The 21768-nt window shown below is 57.5% G+C and overlaps 1 protein-coding gene across 4 annotated transcripts; it reads left to right on the top strand.

Annotated features, from left to right (window-relative positions):
* Positions 1-11386: 11386 nt before the first annotated feature.
* Positions 11387-20648, top strand: LOC311512235 (HAUS augmin-like complex subunit 5). 4 transcript variants are annotated; one of them, XM_084613345.1, is made up of 19 exons: positions 11387-11547; positions 12746-12808; positions 13075-13107; positions 13424-13448; positions 13918-14050; positions 14561-14720; positions 15073-15148; positions 15606-15685; positions 15767-15824; positions 16097-16224; positions 16487-16565; positions 16820-16965; positions 17245-17407; positions 17823-17903; positions 18096-18241; positions 19117-19231; positions 19470-19596; positions 19786-19918; positions 20333-20648. In XM_084613345.1, exons 1-19 carry the CDS (start codon positions 11450-11452, stop codon positions 20451-20453), a joined length of 1965 nt encoding a protein of 654 aa, XP_084469471.1. In that variant the 5' UTR covers positions 11387-11449; the 3' UTR covers positions 20454-20648. The 4 variants fall into 4 exon arrangements, 3 of the variants coding, with proteins under 3 accessions (XP_084469471.1, XP_084469472.1, XP_084469470.1); XM_084613344.1 differs by having other exon boundaries at positions 11388-11547; positions 15764-15824; positions 20333-20647; XR_014709427.1 differs by lacking the exon at positions 19470-19596 and having other exon boundaries at positions 11388-11547; positions 15764-15824.
* The last annotated feature ends 1120 nt before the right edge of the window (positions 20649-21768 follow it).

Below are 21768 nucleotides of genomic sequence, written 5' to 3'. Positions count from 1 at the left end.
ACAGCTGGGATCCTAAATCTGCAGGTACTTGGGAAGGAATAAGATAGTAGTGACATTTCAGGCTCCCCGTGGCTTTAATGAGAGCTTTGGTGGCAGAAGGAAAATGAACTGTATAATTATTCAATCTATTTAACAGAATGAGGCCCAAACGAAAGCCCTAGTTTTAATTAAATGATAGAAAACAGTCATACATACCCCCTTGAAGTCCTGTGATCGTTCCATAGAGACCAGTTACTAAGGGACTCCTTCTGCCAGGTGTTGTCAGTAGCAGCAAGGACCTGGTTGAAATATCTAGAGGTTCTGCGTGAAATGAACAAACGCGCTGGCCACCGAGAAGCCTGGGGAAAACGAAATCCCCCTCCTTAGGCACCCTTAACAGGCAAATCTTCTCTCGCAAGTCCTCAGTAACTGTGTCATTGAAACAAAGAAAACTTATACGAGAAAAGGAACAGCATTAAGGTAGGACGCAATAAATCAGCTGCGTGGTGAATGAATACAAAGCAAAATCCCCACTTCCACAGTACGTTGGGCAATGTTCTTTGCCTCAGTTTCCCCGCCTGCAGATCTGACAGTCCTATGAACAAATATTCCTTTAGCACACCGCTCCTGCTGTCCTCCACTCATGGTTTGCGGTCAGAAGTTAGTACTGCTCCTCCAGGACAGCATCTCTCACAGCCACTACTGTCTTCAGCCACAGTATAAAGGTTGAGTTCTGAGGCTCTATTACATAACGCAGCTCTCAGTGATTCCAGGTAACAGCTAATTTAGACTCCATGATTTTGTACATGTATCTGGGATTATGTTTTCCAATGAGCATTAACTTGCATTTATCAATATAGAATTTCATCTGCAATTATGTGTCTGATAATTCTGTTCTTTACAATTTGTTTGGGACTGAAGTTAGGCTTACTGGCCTGTAATTGCCAGGATGGCCTCTGGAACCTTTTCTAAAAATTGGCATCACACGAGCCACCCTCCCGTCATCTCGTACAGAAGCTGATTTAACTGATAGGATACATACCACGGTTAGCAGTTCTGCGATTTCACATCTGAGTTCCTTCAGAACTCTTGGGTGAATACCATCTGGTTCTGGTGACTTATTACTGTTTAATTTATCAATTTGTTCCAAGACCTCCTCTAACGACACCTCAACCTGGGACATTTACTCCGATTTGTCACCTAAAAAGAATGGCTCAGATTTGGGAACCTCCCTCATATCCTCAGCCATGAAGACTGATGCAAAGAATTCATTTAGTTTCTCCGCAACGGCCTTATCGTTCTTGAGTGCTCCTTTAGCATCTCAATTGTCCAGTACCCCACTCGTTGTTTAGCAGGCTTCCTGCTTCTGATGTACTTAGAAACATTTTTTTTGCTGTCACTTTCTGAGTCTTTGGCCAGCTGTTCTTCAAATTCTTGTTTGGCCTTCCTAATTATATTTTTTACACTTCGCTGGCCAAAGTTTCTGTTTTCCTCAATAGGCTTTAACTTCCACTTTTTTAAAAGGATGCCTTTTTGCCTCTACCGGCTTCTTTTACGTTGTTATTTAGCCACAAGGGCAATGTTTTGGTTCTCTTACTGGGTTTTTTAAGCTGGGCTATACATTTAAATTTAGCCTCTATTAGGGTGTCTTTGAAAGGTTTCCATGCAGCTTGTAGGGATTTCACTTTTGGCACTGTACCTTTTAATTTCTGTTGAATTAACTTCCTTTGTGTAGTTCCCCTGTCTGAAATTAAATGCTACCGTGGTGGGCTGCTGTGCTTTCTCCCCCTCTCTCCCCCCCGGGATGTTAAATTTTATGTTATAGTCACTGTTACCGAGCAGTCCAGATCCTGTGTTCCACTTGGGACTAAATCAAGAATTACCTCTCCTCTTAGGGGTGCCAGGGCTAGATGCTCCAAGGAGTAGTCATTTACGGTGTTAAGAAACTTTCTCTCTGCATCCCATCCTGAGATGACATGAACCCAGTCAATATGGGGACAGTTGAAATCCCCCATTATTACTGAGGTTTTTATTTTTATAGCCTCTTTAATCTCCCCGAGCATTTCACAGTCACTATCATCACCATCCTGGTCAGGTGATCCGTAGTAGATCTCTACCGCTATATTCTTTTTCTCCGAGCATGGGATTACTATCCATAGAGATTCTGTGGTACAGTTTGGTTAATTTAAGATTTTTCTGTCATTCGACTGCATGCTTTCTTTCACATATAGTGCCGCTCTCCCACCAGCGTGACCAGTTCTGTCCTTCCGATAGATTTTGTACCCTGGTATTACTGTGTCCCATTGATTATCCTCATTCCCCCAAGTTTCTGTGATGCCTCTTATATCTATATCCTCATTTAATAGGAGGCACCCTAGTTCACCCATCTTAGTAGTTAGACTTCTAGCATTTGTATATAAGCACTTTAAAAAAATTGTCACTTTTTGGCCATCTGCCATTATGTGATATAATTGAATGGAACTCTTTCATTTCACCGTTTCTCATCAGATCCTACCCGTATGTTATCATATTCCATCCTCTCCTCCTTACTTGGACATAGCGAATTTCCATTCATAGATCCTCCCCTAAAGCATTGGCTCTCAACCTTTCCAGACTACTGTACCCCTTTCAGGAGTCTGATTTGTCTTGTGTACCCTCAAGTTTCACCTCACGTAAAAAGTACTTGCTTACAAAATCAGACATAAAAATACAAAAGCATCCCAGTACAAAGTGCTGACTTGTGCATTGTTACCACACAAATATAAAATAAATCAGTTGGAATATCAATATTGTGCTTACATTTCAGTGGAGAGTGTAGAGAGGAGTGTAAACAAGTCATTGGCTGTGCGAAATTTTAGTTTGTACTGACTTTGTTAGTGCTTTTTATGTAACCTGCGGTGAAACTAGGCAAATATCTAGATGAGTTTGATGTAAACCCTGGAAGGCCTCGGCGTACCCCCAGGAGTACACGTAGCCCTGGTTGAGAAACGCTGCCCTAAGGGAAGTCTCTATCCGAACCGCATGCTCCTCCGCGCCTGTCCGCTTTCCCCTAGCCCTTAGTTTAAAAGCTGCTCTACGACCTTTTTAACTTGACATGCCAGCTGTCCTGTTCCATTTTGGTTTAAGTGGAGCCCATCCTTCCTGGATAGGCTCCCCCTTTCCCAAAAGGCTTTCCAGTTCCTAATAAATCTAAACCCCTCTTCCCTACACCGTTGTTTCAGCCACGCATTGAGACCCCTGCAGTTCTGCCTGTCTAACTGGCCCTGCGCGTGGAACTGGAAGCATTCAGAGAATGCTACCTTGGAGGTCCTGGACTTCAATCTCTTACCTGGCAGCCTAAATTTAGCCTCCAGGGCCTCTCTCCTATCCTTCCCTATGTCACTGGTACCTACCTGGACCACAACCACCGGCTCCTCCCCAGCACTGCACAAACGTTTATCTAGATGTCTCGAGAGACCTGCAACCTTTGCACCAGGCAGGCAAGTCACCAGGCAGTTCTCCCGGTCATCGCAAACCCAGCTATCTATGTTTCTAATCATCGAATCCCCCATTACCATTACCTGTCTCTTCCTAATAACTGGAGTTCCCTCCCCCAGAGGGGTATCCTCAGTATGACATCAAGTCCTCAGTGTGACAGGATACCATGACATCATCTGGGAGGAGGCTCCCAACTATGGGATCATTTCCCTCTGCTCCAGTTGGATGTTCTCCTTTCCTGAGACTTTCATCCTCCTCAACAGCATGGGGGCTGTCAGACTCGGGGTGGGACCATTCTACTGTGTCCGGAACGTCTCATGTATGTACCTCTCTGTCTCCCTTACCTCCTCCAGGTCAGCCACTCTGGCCTCCAAAGCCCATACACGGTCTCTTTTGAGGGCCAGGAGCTCCTTGCACTGAATGCACACATACGCCACCCACCCATTGGGCAGATAATCATACATGCTGCCTTCAGTGCAATAAACTGGACAGCCCCCACTCTGTGGCTGGACTTCTGCCTGCATTCTCTTTTTACTCCTGCAGCTGTTTCCTTTATTGTTGTTTTTATCGGGGCTCTTTATTGCCTTAAGTTTAAAGAACGTTAATTAAGTGTATCTCGCCCCCTCCACCCCCTCCCTAACAAAACTCCCCTGTTAGCTGCTTCTGTTCACTAGCTCCTCTGGCTGCTCAGGAGCAGGTTTTTTAAAGCCCTGTTCTCCCTCAGTAGCCCCGCCCTCTCGTTAAGGGGTGATGAGCGCTAAGGGGCTTGGGGGTCCAAGCCTGGTAAAGAAGCTCTCAGCCTTGCCTAGCAGGCTGCTAGGCTCAGCACACGGTGCCTCAAGCAAACAGAGCACGCTGTTGGAGTCATACAGCCCCAACAATGGACTTCCCCACTCCCAACTGATTTGCAACTGACCGGTAGCAGTCTGGATTTGCCAGCTTCCGCACAGCGATTGCAACACGCTTCTCTACCGAAAGGGCAGCTCTCATTCTGGTATCCTTGCGCCGCAGGTCGGGGGCCCGCTCAGCAGGTAGCTCCAGGAAGGTTGCTTTACGCATCCTAAAGTTCTGTACACACTGGTCCTCATCCCACACCTGCACGACAATGCGATCCCACCAATCAGTGCTTTTTTCCCTAGCCCAAAAGCGACGGTCTACCGTATGCAGCTGCTCTGTGAATGCCAAAGGCACTGATAAGTTGCTGCTGTCCATATCACGCTCGGGAGCCTGCGATTCATCCTCTGTCAGTAACTTTGCGAGCAACTCTGCTGCCACGTGCAAGGTCCTCGCGACAATTAACAGCGCACAGGAGAGAAGTGTGGGATCCATCCTCTCTCACTGTAGATGCTGGCACGCACTACAAAGACTGACAGTCGGAAAAACGGCGCGAAGGGAAAGCCAAAGCAGTGCGAAAGGAAGCCAGAAACCATTGGAAGCCTGGGACACAAAGCGGTGCATGATGGGACATTCTGCACATCCCAGGATGCGCCGCGCTCCATTTAGCGATGGGGAAACTGATCTGTCCTCGTCAGCCGCTGTATGCTCCTTTTTGCTGCGGGGTTGTGCATGGGAATATATTTGCGTCTGGTTAGCGGGCAACGTATCCTTTGCTCGTGACACAGTTTATGATGATTTTGTTTTTCCTTGATGTATAGGGCTCTCGGCCCTGTGTGCGCTGTTTCTGTATTGATATTTTTCTACTATTAAAGCCACCACGTGGTGGGTTAAAACTGAACCCTTCTACAAATGTTCATGTACAGGATAAATGTCCTGATGCATGGTACATTCATGTCATCTATTCAAATGATATCTAAAAGGAAATCTGCCAAGATGATCTCTTGCACAGTTAAATGGAGATCATGTGGTGGCGCTAACCAGATCTATCTACCCTTTGCTCTTGTTTCCTTTCTGATAGATTTTTGTTTACTTTCTGCATTCTTGCTGCCCGGTGCGGTGGCGGTCACTATGTGGACAGTTAACTCCTACTCAACCTGTACTTGTCTCTAGACGGGCCGTACCTAAGCAGATCATGGTTAGGGTTGTGGAGCTGTATTTCTGTGGCTGGCCATCTGGTTGTAGTTTGTTTCGAGATAAATCAAAACACTGGATCTTTTTTATTAGAACTAAGGTTTATCTTGCACTAACGGTACTATGACGCTTTTTAAATGAACAGATCACTTCTAAGTAACTCGCTGGCAAAAAACATTTAAGGCGGCCTTTGGCGTTGGACCAGTCATCCCAGTGAACTTGACTTCTTTTCTATGGTTTTGTAAGGATTGTAATAAAAGGTTGACTTAAAGCAGCTTAAAAATAAATCTGTTTTTATCCATTCAATATCCGGTACTTCCTCTCTCTGAGGACTGCGTATTAAATGGATTTTTGCCATCGGGACATGGAATGGGAGGCTTGCACCGGCCTGGTGCGGCAGGCCTGGGGGGAACGGTGCAGCTCCCTTCAGGGAGACCATCAGTCTGGGAAAAATTAGGGTGACGGTATGGGTTTCCGTTTCCTCGGCCTCGTGGAAATGTTCTGCTGTGGGTGCTTTTACTGCCTGCACACTGCAGAGCACCACACGGAAATTAATCACTTTAAACTATCTGTGTTTTCCCTGGCCTTTTGATGGTGGTTAATGTAGTGGGAAATATTCCCAAGGAGAAAACGTTCACAAGTGCCTAAATCCCATGTCCAAAAGGCACTCAGTCGCTTAAGGGTTTGTCTACACTGAGAAGTTAATTCGGAAGAAGACAGGATGTGAATTCAAAGCAGAATAGCTATTCCTGATTAACTCTCTGTGTGGATGCTCTCTTTCTTGAATAAAAGTAGGGTAAGCTCTACCTTTTCCTACAGTAAGAGGTAGCAGCAGCCACCTTAGGAGAGCAGCAAGCATGAGCTAAGGAGCAGAAAGCCACAGCCTCACATGCCATCTAAATTATATCAAAACAGTATAACAACAGGCTGTTAAGAAGGCGCTCCTGTCTTAATAGCACCCACCATCACCAGACAAAGAAAGAGATCTTAAGATGTTGACAGAAAACTTTGTTTGATGGCATTGTCTCTGGCAAGGAATCCCTTAGGACAGTTGTGGGTGTGAAATCTCTACTACTTTATTGCTGTATCTTTACGGGCCCTACTTCTCTATTGTTTAGCTGTATGGTCTCTGAGTCTTTAATTGTTTCTGTAAGTTGCCCAACTAATCTTGCCAGATGTAAATCAACTAAGGTGGTGGGATAGGATTTGTTAAAGAATTGTTTCATAACAGGCTAAGATTGGTGAAAAATACTGTCTTGTAGTACTTGAGTTTAAAATGATTGGTTAAGGTGCAGCTAAGCAGGACTCAAGTTTCGCTACGTAAATAAACTGGGGTCCAAAAGGAAGTTCTTTGGAACCTAACGCCAGGACACAGGCCAAGATGAGAGCTGACAGACCTCAGCACCCGGCCAACTATATTGTGCAGAAGCAGCTGTCTGAGGCCTCAGATGATCTAATCTTGACTAGCCACCGAGAAACTTCTGTCTGCCGTATTGGGAGTGGTGAGCACAGGTGTCGAGTCCATGGGTGCTCCGGGGCTGGAGCACCCACGGGGAAAAATTAGTGGGTGCTCTGCACCCACCGGCAGCCAAGCTCCCCTCACCCCCAGCCCCACCGCCTCCCCTGAGCGCGCTGCGTCCCCGCTCCTCCACCTACCTCCCAGTGCTTCCTGCCTGGCTGCCGCCAAACAGCTGTTTGGCAGCATTAGCACGCTCTGGGAGGTGGGGGGAGCGGGAACGTGGCACGCTCAGGGGTGGAGGTGGGGACGAGGTGGGGCTCAGGCGGGGATTTGGCGAAGGAGTTGGAATAGGGGCGGGGGGGAAGTTGGGGCAGGGACTTTGGGGAAGGGGTTGGAATGGGGGCGGGGCAGGGCAGGGCGGGTCCTCATGGCAGCAGTGGAGTAGGGGCGGGGACAGAGGGGGGTCAAGCACGCATGGGAAAGAGGGGAAGTCGGCGCCTATGGTGGTGAGAACTGTGTGCTTAGCGTGCACCTTCTGTTTTAGTAACTGTGAATAAGTAGAGGTTAAGGATATTACTGCGTAAAGCTCTTTCACTGGTAAAAGGCACTGCAAACCTGCAGAAGAGTACGCCCTGAGCCCTAGGAACTGGGTAAGAATGGGTACTTACATTAACCAGGTTACACCATGAGCCCTAGGGACTGGGTATGGGTGGCCCTGAGCCCTAGGAACTGGGAAAGGGTGGGGGTACCCAAATTAACCGGCTTACACCTTGAGACCATGGAAGTATAAAGTTAGGGTGTCCTAGAGTGTGTGGGTATCAGCACTTTATTCTGAAATAGCTGAAGCCACTTCCAAAATGGACAATTCTAGAATAAGAGCATCTATGCGGCTGTTCATCCAGAATAGCTATTCCAAAAGAACACCCTGTGTATACAAACCCTAAATCTCATTTAAAAGTCAGTGGACTTGCATCGTTGAAAATGGGACTTTGAACCCACAAATCATTTAACTCCAGTGGGAATTAGGTGACATGGTTCTTCCATTGACCTGCTTTGTGCTTCTGTGCCTTTGTTTTCCATCTGTAAAATGGGAATAATAATCACAGGGGTATTGTAAAGATTAATCAATTCATGCCTATAAAGCACTTTGGGATCCTTGGATTTATACGCTTGATGGCATAACAGTTTTTGTTTGTGTTTTTCATATATACGTTTCTGAACCTTTTTGGAATTCTACTGAACGTGGTGTCTCCTCTCGTGGCAGGGAGTAACGCAGAACACCACGCACTTTGTTTCTTTAATAAAACAAAGCAAAAAATAAGAGAGGGGAGAAGCTGGAACCCTGAAGGAAGGGTAATTGAATGGCTGTCTGTGACACACTGTACCACGAAGTAGCACCCTGTAATCCCCCCCATCCATCATTCATATATTGTTGTGATCTTTCATACAAAGCGTGCCATGTAAGATATCATAGGAAAGGTCACGATCTGCTGAAACCTGGAGCGCTCTGGACAGCATGCCCTTGAAGGACAGGTACCACAGTCCAACCCTGCCCATCCGCTATAGGAGGTGCTCCAAACATGAGTCAGGCCTCCAAAAGTCATGAGATTGCTTATCTACAATCTAGTGACTTATAAGCCAATCATTTAGCATTCTTTTTATTTGTCTTCTGGTTTTTGAGCCTTTAGGTCATACTCAGGGAACATTTTTAAGCTTTTTTCTCTAATCATGAGAGCTAGAATTTTTTTTTTTTTAATTGAAGCTAATATTCTCACATACTCATATGACTTCAGTCACAGGGGCTTTAAGGAACATACCTAAGATGTGTGGAAAAAATGGCAAGAGTTGGCAACGCTGGTTTTCTCACAGTAGATTTGAGCTATTAAAGAAGACAACAAAAGGCCAGTCCACACTGGGGAAATTTCCCCCCAAATTCTAACTGGTTCTGCTGAGAATTTGGAAAAGTTACCGCAGGACTGCCATAGTCCTGCTCAGACTGTAAAAAGCTGAAACTTGCATATATTCTGTGTAGCAACAATAATAATAACAAGCCCTTGCCCTCCTCTAGCACCTTTCATCTGGGAATATCCGAAGGCTATAAAACCACTAAGTGTCATGATGTCCTGGTGAAGAAGGTAAGGGGTATGTCGGGATCACTTCACCCACCACTGAAATGGCCCAACTTGATTGTCATGCACATTGTGTAAAGAGTTGTCACTTTGGATGGGCTATCACCAGCAGGAGAGTGAATTTGTGTGGGGGGGTGGAGGGTGAGAAAACCTGGATTTGTGCTGGAAATGGCCCACCTGATGATCACTTTAGATAAGCTATTACCAGCAGGACAGTGGGGTGGGAGGAGGTATTTTTTCATATTCTCTGTGTATAAATAAAGTCTGCTGCAGTTTCCACGGCATGCATCCGATGAAGTGAGCTGTAGCTCACGAAAGCTCATGCTCAAATAAATTGGTTAGTCTCTAAGGTGCCACAAGTCCTCCTTTTCTTTTCACTGAAATGCTGTCACCTCTGGGTAGATGTGACAGAATGCACCCGTGTCTGCACCCTAAACACTGTTGTAATAATCGTTGTACAAAGTATGCCTTGTGAGGTATCATCTTGTCATACATCTAAAGGGAAGGGTAACCACCTTTCTGTATACAGTGCTATAAAATCCCTCCTGGCCAGAGGCAAAACCCTTTCACCTGTAAAGGGTTAAGAAGCTAAGGTAACCTAGCTGGCACCTGACCCAAAATGACCAATGAGAGGACAAGATACTTTCAGATCTGGAGGGTGGAGTTACTTTCACCCCTGCAGAGAAGAAAGCAGTTGCGGGAGGTTGTCAGTGGTGTACAGATTGTTGTAAATAAACAATAAATCGCGTATCTTTATTCCATCTGTGCTTTTTAGTGTCTAGCAAAGTTATGAATTTCAACTCCCAGGTCCATCTTCACAGTGCAGAGAGAGGAAGCGAATAGGCTAGAACCAGGGAGAAGGAAGGTTCCCACTCTGTGTGGGCGGGACCCAGATCCCAGACTGGAAGCGGGATGAGTGGGGCCGGCACCCGGGACCCTGGCTGGCAGGAGCCGGCGGACGGAACCCGAGACCGGCAGCGGGCTGAGAGGTGCCCCTGCGGAGAACCTGCTGGTTAAAGGAATTAAAAACCAGCTGCCTCGTGCGGCTGCGGGTCTGTTCCCGGGAGCTGGGGGGTCAGCGGGTCAATCCCCGCCCCCGGCGCCCGCTGCTTTCTCCGTCCGCACGAGCTGCCTCGCTCCTCTCGCCGCTGCCGCCGGACGCGGCTGATCTGCATAACCCCGCCCCCCGACAGGGGCCCCGCCCCGCGCCGCCCCCTCGTCTCCCCGCCCCAGGCGCTGGGTGCCGCGCTCCGCCGCAGCCCCGCTGCCCCTCTCGGCCCCGGCCCCGGGGGGAGCCTCCGGCCGCCACGGGTCCAGCCACCGGCCCGTCCCTGCCCTGAGCTCCCCCAGCTTCCGCACTCGGCTCGGGGAGCCCGGCAGCGAGAGCCGGGCTGTGCATGGAGGGGAGTTTCTGGGGGTGCGGGGCGCGCGGGGGCGACGGAATTTCCGGTCCCTAAAAGGGGGGGGCCACCAGCGCCGGAACGTGGCCACCCCCCTCCCGCGGCTCCCCTTCCTCCGAGCCCCCACCCTTGCCCCTCCCCATCGCTCGAGGCCCCGCCCCTTCCCCCCGAGATCACCCCGACGCTTCACTTTCTCCCCGATCTCCTGCTCTCATGCCGCCTCTTCCCCGCAATCCCCGCCCCCGCACCGCCCCTTCCCCCAAGGCTCTGCCCGGTGCCGCCCCTTTCCCCAGTTCTCCAACCCCGCAATGCCCCTTCCCCCTTGTGCTTCCCCTTCTTCCTGAAACCCTGGCCCGCCCCGCCCCTTCCCCAAACCCCGCCCCCACACCGCCCCTTTCCCCCATCGCCGCTCCCGCACGGTCCCACCCCTCCTGGACCCCCCCTACCCCGCCTCTTGCTCCAAGGCCCCGCCCTCTCCCCGCCCTTTCTACCGAGGCCCCGCCCCGAACCGCCCCTTCGCCCAGTCCCGTCCCCACTCCGCCCCTTCCCCGGAGTCCTCACTGCCACGCTGCCCATTGCCCCCGGGTCCCTGCCCCCTCACTGCCCCTTCCCTCTAATCCCCACCCCTGGTTGGAGGTGGAGGCTGACAGCTTGCAACCCCCCCCCCACGTAATAACCTCACGACCCCCATTTTGAGAACCCCTGGGGTACAGAAGGGCTCAGCAAAGACCCGCGGGAATTCAGTGCGCAGGGCACATGAGCTGCGCCTTCTCTTCGTCCTGCCGGAAGCCTGCAGGTGGCGCTGTTACACACCGGGGAGGGGCCACCCCGGGGCCTGTGCTGGGACCCGCACCTGAAGGGGGGAACAGCAAATTGCGGCTGCCGGCAGGCCCCGCCCCCCAGCAGCGGCAGGCCCCGCCCCCAGCTCCCGGCGGGCCTTGCGGCAGCGGCCGGCGCCTCGGTGCTCGGGTCCCGGCATGGAGCGGGGCGGGCCCGCGCTGGAGCTGAAGCTCTGGGCGGCCCAGGAGATGGGGCTGCCCCCCGGGAAGGTGCCCCCCGACGGGGCCTTCCGCCGGTGAGAGCCCCGGGCCCCCAGCGCGGGGACCCCCGCCCGTCTCCCGCCCCCCCGGACCATCCCCCCCAGCGCGGGGACCCCCCCGGACCATCCCCCCCAGCGCGGGGACTCCCCCCGTCTCCCGCCCCCCCGGACCATCTCCCCCGGCTCGGGCCCCCCAGCTCCTTCCCCGCCCCCCCCGGACCATCCCCCCCAACGCGGGGACCCCCCCCGTCTCCCGCCCCCCCGGACCATCTCCCCCGGCTCGGGCCCCCCAGCTCCTTCCCCGCCCCCCCCGGACCATCCCCCCCGGCTCGGGCCCCCCAGCTCCTTCCCCGCCCCCCCCGGACCATCCCCCCCAGCGCGGGGACCCCCCCCGTCTCCCGCCCCCCCCGGACCATCCCCCCCAGCGCGGGGACCCCCCCCGTCTCCCGCCCCCCCCGGACCATCCCCCCCAGCGCGGGGACCCCCCCCGTCTCCCGCCCCCCCCGGACCATCCCCCCCAGCGCGGGGACCCCCCCCGTCTCCCGCCCCCCCCGGACCATCCCCCCCAGCGCGGGGACCCCCCCCGTCTCCCGCCCCCCCCGGACCATCCCCCCCAGCGCGGGGACCCCCCCCGTCTCCCGCCCCCCCCGGACCATCCCCCCCAGCGCGGGGACCCCCCCCGTCTCCCGCCCCCCCCGGACCATCCCCCCCAGCGCGGGGACCCCCCCCGTCTCCCGCCCCCCACGGCTGCCACCCCCTGCCCCTCCCCCGCTCCCTGGCTCCTGTTCCGCGAGTTCCCATTTCCCTCCTTGTCGGCGGGCTCCTGCGGCTCCCCCCGGCCACCTTTCCCCTGCTCCTTCGGGGTCCCCGCTGTGGGGGCGGCCTCCCTCTCTCCTCGCGTCCTGCCCCCCGGTCCTCCTCCCTCCTTAGTCCCCCCTTGCCTCCTCTGCTCCTTGGTACCTTCCTGCCCCAGCCCTCCACCTTTCTTCCCCATGGGTTCCCTGACTGCCCTACTGCCCCCACATCCCCATTCACTGCCCCTTGATTATATCCCAGCTGGGGGGCCAGAGGCCCCCCCCACACACACACACACACTCCGCTCTCCCCCATAAAAGGGCCTCCCAGCCCCCTGCAGGGACGTGGGGGGGGTATACGGCCCTCAACGAAGGGCCACCCATGCTCCTCGTAGGGGTCGCGTCCCCGTGGGGCTGATGCTGTTGCTCTGTATCCCCAGGATGTGCTCAGGCCAGTGTGCGGAGATCTGGAGATACGTCACCCGGCACGTGCACCACCAGAGGTGAGAGGAATGGGGTTCGGCGCCTTTCCCCTCAAAGGGCTGCTGGCTCCCACCCAGCCCCAGGGCGGGGGACTGGCTGGCTCAGGGGGGCAGCAGCGGGGAATCGGACATGGGGCCTTCTGCTTTTCAGGTCTCCTCCCAGAGCCAGGGGTAGAACCCAGGAGTCCTGGCTCCCGTCGTCCTCTGCTCTAACCACTGGACCCCCCTCCGTTCCCAGAGCCATTGCTGCTTCTGCAGTAGATTCACCCCTCTCTCTTTCCTCACAGGAATGTGAAGAAGATCCGAGGGAACTTGCTGTGGTATCCTTTCCTCGTTCCCCTTTGCCGTGGGGGCTTGTTACTATGGGCAGCTTTTTCACCAAGGGGCCCATCCAGCCCAGTGTCCTGCCCCGTCCCTGCCTAGACCAAGCCCCTGGGCCCATCCAGCCCGGTGTCCCCTATGCCCTATAGGAGCGGGTTTAATTTCCTTGCCGACCCTTGGCTGGCGTCTGTCTCCTGGCCTTGGACCTCGAAGCCTGCTGGCTCCGAGCTCTCCCTGACGTCTGTGTGTCTGTCCGTCTGTCCAGGCCTCTGTCACTCTCTACGTTCAGCCTCCTTTACTCAGGCCTTGCGTCAGGTACCAGCATCTGGAGGAGGCAGAGGTGAGGGGGCCGGTGGAGACTGCTGGATGGATAGGGGCGTGTGGGTGAGGGCTGTGGGTGGGATGGGATGGGTGTTGTGGATGGGATTGGGTGTTGCTGTGGTGGGTGGGGGAGTCGGTAGGGGATGGTAATCTGGTTTTGGAGGGGCGGGGAAGGGGATCGGGGTGCTGTGGGATGGGATAGAGTGTGTCAGGGTAGGGGATGTGGTCGTGGGGCAAGGTGAGGATCAGGTGGTGCTGCGGGGTGGGAGCAGTGGGTGGGAAGTGAGTCGGGGTGGGATCGTGGTGCAGAGGGGTCCTATGGCATGGGATAGGGTGGGAGAGAGTGGGTGCCTTGTTGCTGAGCTGTGGATCTGGGAGATGAGGGTGGGGGATTGGGATTGGGGTGCTGCAGGGTGGAACAGGGGCCTTGCCGTGGGGTGAGCAGGATGCCTGGGTCTACAGCAGTCGGTGTCTCCCCCTCCCCACAGGGAAAGCCCAGTGGGTCGGAAGCAGAGCAGGAGCGGCGCCAGCAGCTTGCCCAGGGCGTGGCCCGCCTGCGTGGGGAGCTGCAGCAGCTGGACCTGCAGATAGAGACAGCCCAGCGCGAGGTCATGGCTGACGGTAAGGGGGGAGCCCCAAGGATCTGGGAGGCGGCGTAGTCTGTGCCTCCAGCGCTCTACCCCAGGCCATTGCTCTGGGGGTGGAGGGCACAAAGTCCACCCCAGTCCTCCCATCTGTTCTCCCCCAACACCCAGTGGGATCGTCCCCCTGCAGCCCAAATCCATTTCCCCCCATTTCTTCGTGGGGGGCGGGGCAGGATTGTTCCCCTGCCCCGCCGTCCTTGGGGGTAGCATCTCCCCACGTGGTCTCTTCCCCATCCGCAAGGTTCCCGTGGCCCCTGGGGCTGCTGATTTTCCCCCTATGGTCCCTCCCCAGACAATCACCTGTGGGGTTCACACCCGTCACCTCAGGACTCCTGGGTTCTGGGAGCGAGGCAGGGGAGTGGGAGAGGCTGGGAGCCAGGACTCCTGGGTTCTATCTCCAGCTCTGGGAGGGGAGTGGGGCCTTGTAGTTAGCGTCTGGGGCTTGGGGTGGGGTTTCCCTGATGGTCTTTCTGCTCCCACCCCGCAGAGGTCTCCCTGGAGGCGGCCCAGGAGCGGATCCGTGACGCCCAGCGCCGCTCCCTGCTGCTCAAGGCCTATGCGGCCCGCCTGGCCAAGGAACGCCAGCAGCTGCAGGGCAGCGTAGCACAGCTGAGGGGGCGGCTGGAGCAGCTGAAGGACATCAGCAGGTGTGTGGGGGGTGGTTCCGTCCTTAGCGTGGGGTCCCCACTGCTCCTGGTCGCGTCCCCCGGAATCCTTTGCTTCTGAAGCACTATCCGGTGGACATCTCTGCTGGGCAGTAGCTCCCAGAATCTTTTGCTCCTTGGTAGGGGGTCCCATGGCAGGTGGCATTAGGGATTGGGGATTGCCTATCCTGGGTAGCATCTCTCAGTATCCTTTGCTCCATGGCAGGGTCCTGCTGGGGATGGGGGGGGGGGGGGGTGGGATGTCCTGAACTGTGCTCCCCCTTCCTCTCCTGCCCCTCACACCCCCTGTCCCCCCCCCCACGCCAATTTTCACAGCCTCCTCTGGTCTCTGCAGAAAGGCCAAGGTGGAGCTGACGGTGGGAGGGAAGGTGCCTGACCTCGGATTTGCTGGCTTGGAGCCTGAAGTACTGGTGAGTTGGGGAGAGGATAGTGGGTAGATCCTGGGCGGGGGGAGAGGAATTTGAGAATCCTGCTCCCCTCTGCTAGTTGGGGGTGGTGATCTGGGGATCCCAGTCCTAGATCTCATGGGGGGGGATCTGGAGATGCCAAGGCAGGATCTAGTGGCAAGGGGTACCCGGTAATCTGAGCCCTGTGAATGCCAGCATGGGGCTCTGGAGATCTCCCTGTGGGATCTGGCGATGGGGTTTGGTTGGGAAGGAGGAGGGAATCGGACTGGGCCCCGGGGAGAGTCTGTCGGGCCATTGGCAATCAGGTCTTGGGATCCTGAGGGATCTCCCTGAACCTGGTGCCTGGATCCCAATAAGGGGGGAGGATCCAGTAGATCCTGGTGATCTGCAGCTTTCTTGAGGGCCGTCGTGTCTTCCCCACCCCAGTAACCCGTCCACGTGTCTGTCCCTGTCTCCGCAGCGGGACGTGCGGTCGGCCTGCCAGCTGCGCTTCCACTTCTTGAAGTCACTCTTCGAGCACAGCACATCTGCGGCCGTCCCGTAAGACCCTGTGAGCTCCCCTGCCCTCTCCTTCCCCCGTGCTCTGTTTCTGACCCGCCTCATGTGTCTCTCTCTTAGCAGCGGGACAAGCGAGGAGCTGCTGGACACGTCCTACCAGCACTGGCTGAGCACCGTGGAGGTAACGGGGGGGGAGGGAGGAGCAATGGGGTAGGGACCCTGGGGACGGCTCGCCTGCTGCAGGGATGCAGCCACCTCTGGAAGGGGCAGCTGGGAGCCCCTTAGCGCTGGACTGGGGCATTGGGGCAGCCCTGACTGCCAGGGGAGAGCCCCCTGCCCTGCTCCCTGCAGCGCAGCGCCCTCTAGCCCCGTATGGGGCATTGGAGCCAGCCGTGAGGGAAGGTACAGCATCACTGGCCCACTGTGGCTCATCCCACCTCTCTGCTCACGCAGGCCATCGTGGGTTCCCACCCTCCCAACCATGTCCTGGCAGCCCTGGAGCACCTGGCCCTGGAGAACACCCTGCAGATGCAGGAGCTCACCAGCCGCATTGACATTCCCCGCGACGTAGAGGCCCTCAAGTGGGTACCGCTAAGGGGCTGACAGTGTGGGGGTGTGGTGCTGTACGGAGCTATCGCCCCCCAGTGGTGGTGGCTTGTACTTGGGGGTGGGGGCAGAGTCAGAGCTCGAGAGAGAGGGGTGCTGTGGGTCTTTGGCCCCCTGGTGGTGTCAGCTTGTACTGCAGGGGGCAGAGTCGGGGCTCTGGGGCCTGTCACCCCAGTGGTGCTGCAGTGACCCATGGCACCAATGCTGGGACCTGTATCTCTGCCCTCTGACCTGCAGGTTCCGCTACGAGAGCTCCCGTCTGGAAGACCTGGCGGGGCCGCCAGCAGCCCTGCCCTCAGTCCGGGGCCTCATACAGGTGAGTGGGGGCATGGGGAGGGGCAGGCAGGGCCGCATGTGGGGGCTGGGCAGTGCCAGTGGCTAGGATATAGTGGGGGGGAGGGAGCCACATCCGGGGCTCCGGGAGTGTGGGATATATAAGGGGGAAGGGGCTGTATCTCGGTGCTGGGGGGTCCCAGGGACAACAGGGCCCATATCTCCAGCTGGGTTATAGTGGGGGGAGGGGGCAGAGTCTCCTGGCCCCTCCTTACCTGCTCCCTCCCCCGGCTGCAGGAAGGCTGGAGCAGGTGTGAGGAGCTGTGGGTGCAGCAGCTCCCCCTACAGGCCCGGGAGCAGCGCTGCACGGCCCAGCTGGCCTCCCTCCTGCAGGAGATGCACCGGCTGGTGGCGGACGGCTCGGAGCACGCGATCCTTGCTAGGTAGCTGCCGCAGGCCCTGGGAGACACCCCGCCCCCTGGACTCAGCCCTGCACAGTTCGTGACCACCCACCGCTGGGAGAGCGCTCCCTGCTGGCGGGACTTCCCAACCCAGGGGTACCCCGGCTCTGTCAGGGCCCCCTGGAGCACGCTCCCTGCTGGGGAGACTTCCCTGTCCTGTGGGGTCCCCCTGCGCTCTCGGGGCCCTGTGGTGAGCACCCCCTGCTGGGGAGACTCCCCCCCACCCCCCCACTGAACTGGCCTGTCCCGCCTGGCCCCCAGGGCGGTGCTGGACCTGGAGCTGCGGGCTGTGCGGCTGGCAGGGCTGCGGGATGGGCTGCGTCGAGGCTGCCAGGAACTGGAGCAGGAGGCAAGTGCCCGCCATGCGGAGCTGCAGGCCTTGCAGAGCAAGCGTCAGCGCATCCTGGACTTCCGCCACCTGGTGGTGAGTGCGGGAAGCGCGGGGGGGAATCTGGGGGCCAGAGCAGGGCAACCTCTGGACGTGGGACCTGCCTGGGGGGTGGGGAGGCAGTAGGGCACACAGGAGGATGAGGTGGGGTTGGCTGGGAGGGTGCCCGTGGGTGGGGTTTCGTGGAGGGGGATCCACAGGGTACCTGGCTGGGGGGAAGGAAGTAGAGGGGGTGCATGCTGGGGGGAGTATATGGGTTTGGGGACGATGCGGGGGAGGGGAGACAGGGAAAGGAAGGAGTGAACAAGTTGGGGGTTGGGGGGGTTCCTTCCTTGGGAAAGGGAGCGATTGCGGGGTTGAATATGGGGTGCCTTGCTGCCCCGGGGGGAGCAAGGACACTGTCTTGAAGCATCCCCAGGACTGACACTTTCTCTCCCTCCTTCGCCCCCAGCGCGAAAAGCAGCAGCACGTCCGGGCGCTGATCAAAGGCACCTCCTACATCAAATGCCAGCTCCGCAAGGACCAGGCCGAGGTGAGACACCCTCCCATGCCATGGGGCGGGATCAAGGGGCACTGACAGAGGATGGGGGAGTCCAGGGCTGGGATACCAGGAGGCTGTGGGTCGGGCCTGAGGGGCACCGGCAGGGCTGGGGGAGTGGGGCCCAGGGCTGGGAGGGCGGGGCACCAGCATGATCTCCCCCAAACCCCGCTCTCTCTCTCTCAGGTCCAGGCCTTCGTGCAGAGGAAGCTGCTGGGCCCGGAACAGGACGTGACCCTGGAGTCGCAGCGGCTGCACGGGGGGGTGGAGCGCGAGGTCCGGCAGCTGGGGGCCATCGCCCTCCCCTGCCTGCTGCACCGCAGCCTCCCTGGGTGAGTCTCCCCCCACCCTCCTGCTCTGTCTGATTGCTCTCCCCCACAGCGAGCAGGGTCCTGGGGCCAACTGTCCCCTCTTAGGCTGCCCCAGGGGCTGGGTCCCCATATGGGGGGGCGCCCCTTGGCCTTGGGGGTGTACCTGTGCTCCCCCTCCTGCACTACTGGACTTGGGGTATGCAGGATTCCTGGGATTTTCTCCCCCCTCCCCTCCCCTCCCCACCTGTGTCCCACTGAAACGGGGCTGAGACCCACCCTGGGAAAAGCACCCTGAGATCTGCCGGTTGGAGGGAGGTGCCTGCAGAGCAGTACTGGTACTCTGCTCCTCTGCCCCAAGCTGGGGGCGCTGGTCCTCCGGGAGTACTTAGGCAGTGGGATTAATGCTGCAGTCAGGGCACGGAGACAAGCAGGAGCGTTGGTGCTGGGGAATACTAATGAAAACCCCGTATTCTCTGGGCGGAGAGCTAATACCCTGAGAATAGGGCAGGGGCTTTAATACTCTGGTGGGAGCATGAATACTCTCTCCGGGGGGCGGGGGGTAATGCTCTGAGAGCCTTGGTATCCCAGATCTGTGGTAGGAGGATTAATACTTTCTGGGCTGATAATGCTCTAGGAGCGTCGGTAGCCTCTAGCGATGAGAGGAGCATTGATACTCTGGGGTATTAATACGCTGGGAACACTGGTACCTGCTCTCCCGGGGGTACCAATGCTGTACTATGCCGGCAGGCTGCTGTGAGGACGGGGCCCCGCCAGCCCTTCCTGGGGAGCGGGAGGGCTGTGGGCTGGGGTGCCCGGTGGGGATGGGGGATGCCTGAGGGTGAGGGGTTCAGGGGCTGATCCTCAGCTGCCCTGACCCGGTCGTCCCCCGCCTCCAGGTCCCAGCAGGTCCCGGCCCACGAGCTCTCCATCCATCGGCTGGACCGGACGGGGCTCGCCCAGCACCGGGCCTTCCTCACTGTGTGCCAGGCTGCCGGCTTCCCTCTCTTCAAGGTGAGACGAACACTTGGTGGAGCAATGGGGCAGGGAGCAGGAATGTCTCCCCACAGGGTGGGAGTGAACCCCTCCTCTGAGACCCTCTTCTGGGGAGAGATGGGATGGGGGGCCCCAGGGAGGGGGTGGGGCAGGAGCACCCCCCAAGTTTATTCTGCATTAAACCTCCTCAGAGCTCCCTGGGGGGTGATCTTGGGGGAGAGGGGGCAGGCCCTGTGTCTATCTGTCTCTGCCCCAGGCCCCGGAGCACCTCCTGCCCCACATGGCTGAGCTGAAGAAGGAGCTGCTGGCCCTGCGTGCCCAGCTGAGTTACAAGAGCCAGGCGCTAGCCAGCCTGCAGCAGCGCCAGGGGACCGACGTGCAAGGTGAGCTCTCCCCATGGCTCCAGGGGGGCGACCCCCAGCCTGCGGCCCCTTCCCAGGGTCTGCGAGGGGCACCCTCCTGGCACACGAGCCGGCCTGAAGGGTGGCAGGACCATGGCATCCGCCCAGCACAACTCAGCACCCCCCCCAGCCATAACTCCTCCGGGCCTCACCAATGTCTCCTTCCCCCAGTCCTGCTGCAGGCCCTGCGGGACCATGACTGGGAGCAGGCCGGAGCCCTGGGGCCGCGGATCCAGCTGGTGACCGAGCAGTGCGAGCGCCACATGGAGCGCTGGCCCGAGGTGCAGGCCACGATCGACGCCTGGTGAGGAGCCCCCGCCCACCTGGTTTATGGGACGCCTTGTTCTCCAGAGGGGGGAGGCCCTGCCCATCCTGTGCTGGGAGGGGGTCCAGGGTTGGTTCTCTCCTGCCAGGGGTGGGGTGGGGGCTGTGAGGAAGAAGGGGGCTTGCCCAAGTGGAGGGGGGGCACAGGAGGGACTGATTGGGGGGGGGTTGGAGGCTGGGGTGGGAAGGAAGGGGGTGGTCTGGTGCCTCTGGAGAATGGGTGTACCTAGGGAGTGGCCGGGGGGGGGGCATATGCCATAATGGATGATGTGGGGGGGGCAGATTTTGAGTGTGGACGTGGTGGTGTCTGTGCTGGGGGGGGGGGGACCTGGGTCGGGGGGCCGGAAGGAGCCATCTCACCTGCTCCCCTCTCTCTCCCCGTCCCTGTGTTCAGGTGGGAGCAGCCGGGGCAGTTCTCCCTGCCGGCGGAGCACCGCCAGGGCCTCACCTTGCAGCAGTGGCTGGAGCGCTGGACCTTGGCCCTCAAGACCCTCCAGCAGCACAGCTGGGCCTGATGGCGCCGTCCTGCCTGAGAGGGGCTCGGGGAGCCCCGCCCCCAAAGGGGTGCAGTTGTAGGTAGCCACACCCATGTTAGGGAAGGAGTGTGGGTGGGACGCGCCTATCTGGGGTGCAGTTATTGGGGGCCTAACCCAGCTGTCCCCTCTTCCGCAAGGTGGGGGGTCAGTGTAAGGGGGGGTGACCCAGATGCTGGTGGTGGGAGGGTTGGTGGGGCTGAGCGGAGGTGGGGGAGCAGTGTCAGGTGTGGGGGGGATCACACGTGGGTTTTGTGGCGTTCTGTAATTCCCATTGTTCTGAATAAACTGACTAATGCGCATTCAGGTCTATGGCAGGGACTGGGACATGGGGCCTTTCCCCTCTGGGGGACGCCAGCTCCGACTTGCCCCAGGGCAGGGACTGGCAGGCTAAGGTGGGTGGGGAATGGTCCCCTGCTAGGGGGCACCAGCTCTATCTGGCTGCTCCAGGCTGGCTTGGCCTGTGGTTCTGCCTGGACCATCCCACCCTCCCTTGTGCCCTGCCCTAGGGGCCAGTAAAGACGGCCCTGTCCCGGGCACCTGAGCCCAGGGGTTTATTCCTGTGCTGAGGTAGCAACAGCCCCTGCTGCATCTTCCTTGCCTGTCCTACCCAGCGCAGCCCACTTGGGGCAGGCAGGGATCCCCTCCCTGAGCTCGCCGCCCTGGCTGCGGCCATCCCTTCCCTGAGCTCAGCTGCGGCCATCCCCTCCTTGGCAGAACCACCTCTGAAGCCTTTGGGGGCAACTTTGTCCTTATCCCTCTTCCATGGAGAAACTGAGGGATGGAACAGGGAGAGGTGAGTGGCTTGAACCCAGGAGCCCTGGCTCCCAGACTCACCCCCTCCCCCTTCCTATTGGAAATCAAGTGGAGGGAAGCTTTGCTGGGGGGACCCCCAGCTAGGAAGTGGGGGTAGACAGCACCTATCGGTGGGGGGCGGGAGGCCCCTCTCAGGCTGATCCCTCTGACTTCCTCAGACTGGGCCCTGGGAGTGTCCCAGAGCTGGCCACCACCTGGGTGATTTGCAGGGGGGAAGGAGGGTGCCAGCATTGTACCCATCCCCTGGGAGCTGAGGGGGTCTGGAGTACCCTCAGCTGGTTGGGGGGACATGGGCTCCTGCTGCTCCGTGCTGGCTGATAGAATATGCAGGCTTTGGCTGATCCCCAGGACAAGCCCCGCAGCACCCTGCAAATCAAACAATTCCCCTGGCCACAGCTAAGATGCTGCTGGCCAGGGAGCCAAGACCCCACTGTCATTGCCAGGGCTGCTAATTCCCCTAAGCTCAGTTGCAGCCCAGCTG

Source organism: Lepidochelys olivacea (genome assembly GCF_965140295.1).
Source record: "Lepidochelys olivacea isolate rLepOli2 genome assembly, chromosome: 24".
In the NCBI taxonomy this organism is placed as follows: domain Eukaryota; kingdom Metazoa; phylum Chordata; order Testudines; family Cheloniidae; genus Lepidochelys; species Lepidochelys olivacea.
The sequence above is the reverse complement of the archived record's forward strand: the minus strand, read 5'-3'. Positions and strand labels throughout refer to the sequence as shown.

Coding starts and splice junctions, on each gene's coding strand:
- LOC311512235 (XM_084613344.1), top strand. CDS start 11,450: ATGGAGCGGGGCGGGCCCGCGCTGGAGCTGAAGCTCTGGGCGGCCCAG. Junction 16,566..16,819: donor CAGTCCGGGGCCTCATACAG/GTGAGTGGGGGC, acceptor CCCCGGCTGCAG/GAAGGCTGGAGCAGGTGTGA. Junction 19,919..20,332: donor CAGGCCACGATCGACGCCTG/GTGAGGAGCCCC, acceptor CCCTGTGTTCAG/GTGGGAGCAGCCGGGGCAGT.